At 39.8% G+C, this 6,324-nt stretch overlaps 1 protein-coding gene across 1 annotated transcript; it reads right to left on the minus strand.

The window, feature by feature from the left end:
• Positions 1 to 264: 264 nt before the first annotated feature.
• Positions 265 to 4,996, minus strand: LOC124795558. Its single transcript, XM_047259630.1, has 6 exons — positions 4,733 to 4,996; positions 4,623 to 4,636; positions 3,590 to 4,404; positions 1,638 to 2,078; positions 906 to 1,109; positions 265 to 341 (listed from the first exon to the last, which is right to left on the minus strand). Exons 1-6 carry the CDS (start codon positions 4,994 to 4,996, stop codon positions 265 to 267), a joined length of 1,815 nt encoding a protein of 604 aa, XP_047115586.1.
• Positions 4,997 to 6,324: the final 1,328 nt, after the last annotated feature.

Consider the following 6,324-nt stretch of genomic DNA (forward strand, 5'->3'; position numbering starts at 1 on the left):
TGAAGTTTACAACTGAATACATGTATAAGCCAATATTAACAATTAAAGTATTTGCATGATCCTCACTTAAGCTCTAAGGATTTTTGAGGAACTCTTCTACACTATGAACTGACATGTACACTAGAGAATTACATTCACAGAATTTTACTTCATATACTGCGCAAGTCGCTATACAACTTATACTTGAACCCCATTATAAACTTGAGAATTACATCTGAATGTATTTATAGGCCAATATTAATGGTTACAGTATTTGCATAATCATCACTTAGACTCTCGAGGATTTTGGAGGAACTCTTCCACACTATAAAAGCAATGTGTCAACAGATATTCTTTTAATGCTGCTTTAAAATTTTTTACATCTGTCATTACTTTAATTTCTCTTGGCAATTTATTGTAGATAAATTTTCCATGGTGTAATGTTCCTTTTTGGCACAAACTGGTTTTTGTATGGAGTACATGAAAGTCAGTTTTCTGTCTTGTATTATGATGATGAACATTTTCATTTTTGGGGAGGATACTAGGATTTGTTATTGTATATTTCTTTATAAACATTGCACTTTCAAATAGGGAAATACATGGAAGGGGAAGAATCCCCATCCTTTTAAATAATGGTCTACATGGTTTGTTCCTTTTTATTCCAGCCATGATTCTCACTATTCTTTTTTGCATCCTGTAGAGTTTTAGGCAGGATGGTGAGTTACCCCAAAAAGTGATCCCATATTTCAGGACAGAATGTATATTAGAATAGTAAACTGTCATTAGACAGTCCTTATGACAGCAGTTTTCTAGCACTCTCATTAAATAACACATTTTACTCAGCTTCTTCAATATGTTGTCAATGTGAGTTTCCCATCTAAGATTATCCTGTAGCCAGTCCCCCACAAATTTTGTATTAGGCACACTTGCAATATCCGTGTCTGACATCTGAATTCTTATATCCTCTTCAATGTTTCTCTTGATATTATGAAAATTTAATGCTACTGTTTTGCTTTTATTTATTATTAGTTTGTTTTGGTTGAACCAGTTTACAACATTTGCTAATGCTTCAGACAGTCTTGTCTGTAGTATCTCTGCAGTTTTCCCGCTGACTAATATGCTTGTGTCATCTGCAAACTGGATAGTGCTATGGTACTGGTTGGCTGATGTTAGGTCATTTATATATATCAAAAATAGGATAGGGCCCAGTACCGAGCCCTGCGGGACTCCATATTTTACTGATTTATAATCAGAATAGTGTCTTGTTGATTTATTTTCTTTGTGAAAATGTATTTCTACTACTTGCTTGCGGTCAGTAAGATATTATCTAAGCCAGCTGTTAGGCATACCTCTGATACCAATTCTTTCAAGCTTCTGCAGCAATAGAGTGTGGTCTATGATGTCAAAAGCCTTAGACAGATCAAGGCATATGCCAGTTACTTTTTGTCCACTATCAATTTTTTCGAGTACTTCACCCAGAAATTCATATATTGCTGTTTCTGTTGATCGGCCTTTCCAGAAGCCATGTTGGGTTGTGGATAATATTTTGCACTTTTCTAGAAAATCTAGCAACCTCTTATGAAAAATTTTTTCTAGTATTTTAGAAAATGTAGATAGCAAGGCAATAGGTCTATAATTGGCTATGTCTTCTTTCTTACCCTTTTTGAACAGTGGTTTTAGTTTCACTGTCTTTAAGCAGGAAGGAAAGACTCCATTTGTTAATGAACTGTTGAAAATGTGGGCTAATGGTATTGCAATGAGGTCCCCCACATTCTTAATGACATAATCTGGAATCTCATCCACACCTGTTGAAAATTTTGTTTTTAACTCTCTTATTGATAGTATAATTTCCTTAGGGTTGGTTGGAGTAAGAAATAGGGAGTTGCAGTTTCTATTTTGATTGGACGGTGTTGTAGCAGGATTTTTATTTGAAGATTTTATGTCAGATAGTAATTTTTCACTAATATTTGCAAAGTATGTATTAAAAGCATTGGCTACTTCTTCTGGATTTGTAATTTTTTTGCCATCTTGGATTACCTGGAGATTTACATTTTGGGAGGTCTCGTTTCCTTCTTGTTCTCTGACTATCTTCCACATGGCTTTCATTTTGTTCCTGGCCATTTTTACACTCCTGGAAATTGAAATAAGAACACCGTGAATTCAAGGTCCCAGGAAGGGGAAACTTTATTGACACATTCCTGGGGTCAGATACATCACATGATCACACTGACAGAACCACAGGCACATAGACACAGGCAACAGAGCATGCACAATGTCGGCACTAGTACAGTGTATATCCACCTTTCGCAGCAATGCAGGCTGCTATTCTCCCATGGAGACGATCGTAGAGATGCTGGATGTAGTCCTGTGGAACGGCTTGCCATGCCATTTCCACCTGGCGCCTCAGTTGGACCAGCGTTCGTGCTGGACGTGCAGACCGCGTGAGATGACGCTTCATCCAGTCCCAAACATGCTCAATGGGGGACAGATCTGGAGATCTTGCTGGCCAGGATAGTTGACTTACACCTTCTAGAGCACGTTGGGTGGCACGGGATACATGCGGACATGCATTGTCCTGTTGGAACAGCAAGTTCCCTTGCCGGTCTAGGAATGGTAGAACGATGGGTTCGATGACGGTTTGGATGTACCGTGCACTATTCAGTGTCCCCTCGACGATCACCATTGGTGTACGGCCAGTGTAGGAGATCGCTCCCCACACCATGATGCCAGGTGTTGGCCCTGTGTGCCTCGGTCGTATGCAGTCCTGATTGTGGCGCTCACCTGCATGGCGCCAAACACGCATACGACCATCATTGGCACCAAGGCAGAAGCGACTCTCATCGCTGAAGATGACACGTCCCCATTCGTCCCTCCATTTACGCCTGTCGCGACACCACTGGAGGCGGGCTGCACGATGTTGGGGCGTGAGCGGAAGACGGCCTAACGGTGTGTGGGACCGTAGCCCAGCTTCATGGAGACGGTTGCGAATGGTCCTCGCCGATACCCCAGGAGCAACAGTGTCCCTAATTTGCTGGGAAGTGGCGGTGCGGTCCCCTACGGCACTGCGTAGGATCCTACGGTCTTGGCATGAATCCGTGCGTCGCTGTGGTCCGGTCCCAGGTCGACGGGCACGTGCACCTTCCGCCGACCACTGGCGACAACATCGATGTACTGTGGAGACCTCACGCCCCATGTGTTGAGCAATTCGGCGGTACGTCCACCCGGCCTCCCGCATGCCCACTATACGCCCTCGCTCAAAGTCCGTCAACTGCACATACGGTTCACGTCCACACTGTCACGGCATGCTACCAGTGTTAAAGACTGCGATGGAGCTCCGTATGCCACGGCAAACTGGCTGACACTGATGGCGGCGGTGCACAAATGCTGCGCAGCTAGCGCCATTCGACAGCCAACACCGCGGTTCCTGGTGTGTCCGCTGTGCCGTGTGTGTGATCATTGCTTGTACAGCCCTCTCGCAGTGTCCAGAGCAAGTATGGTGGGTCTGACACACCGGTGTCAATGTGTTCTTTTTTCCATTTCCAGGAGTGTATATGGTGATCATTTGTTGTTTTTTTAGATTCTTTTATGTCTTTGTGAAGCACTCTCTTACAATTCTTGAAATGCACCAGTAATTGTTCTGTAACATTTTGTGTTTTTGAGATTTCATAAAGTCTCCTCTTTTCAGCACACGATATTTTAATGCCTTTCGTCAGCCATGTAACATTTCTTTTTTTAGTTTTTAATGTTTGGTTTTTAACTGGAAAAGAAATATTGACATAATGGGAGAATATTTCCATGAACATGTCAAACTTTTTACGTGTGTCCTCATAGTTGTCTATTTCATTCCATGTTTCTTTTTTCAGTAAGTTCCTTAAGTGTTCTAGGTTGTGCTTGCTAAAATTTCTACCTTTTCTTGTCATTTGTTGTTCAGTATTTCCTTCAGTGTCTACTGGGAATTCAATAAACTGTGTATAATGATCACTGAAACCTGTATTCATATTTCCAGATTTGTATAAATATTTGTCTGTATTTATTAGTATCTGATCTATAGCACTGCTTGACAATTTGGTGACTCTGGTGGGGGATTTGATAGTTGTATGTATGTTGTAGGTTTTTAATAAGGCCTCAAGGTTTAATCTGTCTTTTGAGTTCTTATTGAAATCTATATTAAAATCACCACATATGATGGTTGTCTTACTAACTATTTTTATACTGTTAAGTGCATTCTCAAGATTTTCAGTGAAAGTAGTTACGTTTCCATCTGGGCTTCTATATATGCAAATAACAATTATATTTAAATTTGTCAGTTCTGTAGCAGAAATTTCGAAGTTTTGCTCTTCCCCTAGCTGTTTAGTGAACTTTAAATTTTCATGTTTGACGTCCTCTCTAACATATATGCATGTTCCTCCATGCATGGAGGTTTTCCTACAAAAAAAAGATGAAAGGGTAAAGCCCTCTATCCTTGTGTGATGTAACGTATTTTCGGATAACCAGTGCTCACTAACACATATAACAGACACTTCTTTTAGTTCATCTGCTAACAATATTTCTATCTCACTAACTTTATTTGATAAGGATTGTACATTTTGGTGCAGAAGCATAAATTTCGATGATGACTTATTTACTAGGTTGTTTTGGCCTACCTTATGTTCGACAGCTGCACATGACATATCATTTTTAACACTTTTACAATTGAAGTTTTCTTTCCAGAGCGATGTTTTAGAAGATGAAATCAACATTTCTCTGGAATCACTTGCCATAAAAAACGTTGTGGTTCTTTCCTGTTTCGTGTTGGGCGAGTTGACTTGTAGTGTGATGGCGTTTCTGCTGTAATTTTTGGAGTTGTAATTTGAGGAACCGCAACCAGGCTAGATGGGGATCCTCTTCTTGCCGCTTCAACACTTCCTGAAGTCATTGGAGTGATATTCTCTTTATTTGAAATTGGTGATTCCGTTGCTGCTGCTGCTGCAATTGGAGGCTGCACTAAGCCTGGCTGATTTTGATTTAATTGTTCCATGATTGCATCGCACAGTGCTACTTTCCCTTTTGTGTTTCTGTGCAGTCTATGGGTAGTGAAATTCTCTCTTTTTTCCTGTCTGCATTAATATATGTCACATTGCTGAAGAGCTTACATATTTTCTCGAACTTTCGGTTGGTTGCTTCGATTTCTGCATTCACACACGATGTTTTGATGAGATCATGTCTCATAGGGATGCTTATTACGAAAACTTTCATGTCCATAACTTTTGCCTATGTTTCCCTTAAAGATCGCAAAGCGAATTTTGCCTCATTCTTGTAGACATCGTTTGCACCAGCTAAAATAATGCAAGAGTTACAACTTCCATGGTTACTGTGTGTGTCAATATGCTCAGTAACTTCTCGCAGTGGAGCACCTGGCTTCACAAATCCAATAACACTTTCATTTATTAGTTTTTTGTTCATGATCTTTGCCAGTCCTTTTGCATGACTATCAGAAAATAAATAAATAATGCCAGCATCTTGTTTTTTAGGTTGACTGTTTTCGTTTGTTGTTTTCGGTTCCAAAACTTTCGTTTGTATATCTGCTTCACTTTGTCTGTTCGTTTTTTCTGATAGCACACTGAATCTGTTTTTGCACACGATATTAGAATCAGTCAATAACTTTCTTTGAGAATTTGGCAGTTTACTTTTCACTACCGGTATGTTTGGAAGTTCGCGATTTCGAGGAAAGTTTGATCTGTTTTCATGCTTTTCCGCTACCATGCTATAGTTGTTTGTTTGCACACGTTTTTGTTTACTTTCAGTTCCTTGCAACAGTTTTTCTTCAGATGGCTGTATTCCATGATTTACTACACTCGATTTTTGCACACTGTTTTTTTGTATTAAAGTTACACTGCTTCTTTGAGATTTATCTTCCTGGATAGAGTTTTCTTCGGTCACTGATTCCCATTTTCTTGTGGAGGCCGTGTCTTCTTGCTTCCCGTATTTTCCCGATTGAAGTTCTTTTATATCCTGTTTTAGAGTACCGATTATGAATTGTAGACTTTTTATACGTTCATTTAGCTTTGATATCTCGTCCTTACAACTCATACACGATTTCTTTTTTCCATCGAATTTTACTTTTTTTTGCGGAGATACACGATTTACTTTAACACTAGCCGCCATCTTGGCCCACTTGCTTGCATTGATTATTTCTTTATTCACACATGACCAAGATGATAAGTCATGCCAATGTGGGATGTTCAGCACTAAAACATTTGTGTGTGTCAACTGTCCTAAGCACCTTTTTAGTTTTTGTTTTGCTGTGTGAGTTTCGATTTTGTACATGTCATTTGACTCACCAAACAGGACAACAAAATCTTCAGA

The sequence above is a fragment of the Schistocerca piceifrons genome, chromosome 4, assembly GCF_021461385.2.
Source record: "Schistocerca piceifrons isolate TAMUIC-IGC-003096 chromosome 4, iqSchPice1.1, whole genome shotgun sequence".
In the NCBI taxonomy this organism is placed as follows: Eukaryota; Metazoa; Arthropoda; class Insecta; order Orthoptera; family Acrididae; genus Schistocerca; species Schistocerca piceifrons.

Bases quoted from the DNA above. Each gene is read 5' to 3' on its own strand.
- LOC124795558 (XM_047259630.1), bottom strand. From the start codon at position 4,996: ATGGAACAATTAAATCAAAATCAGCCAGGCTTAGTGCAGCCTCCAATT. The intron at 1,110-1,637 runs GTAAGAAAGAAG...TCCAGTTTGCAG, and splicing joins AAAACCACTGTTCAAAAAGG to ATGACACAAGCATATTAGTC. The intron at 342-905 runs GTGTGCCTAATA...ATTTTAAAGCAG, and splicing joins GTCAGACACGGATATTGCAA to CATTAAAAGAATATCTGTTG.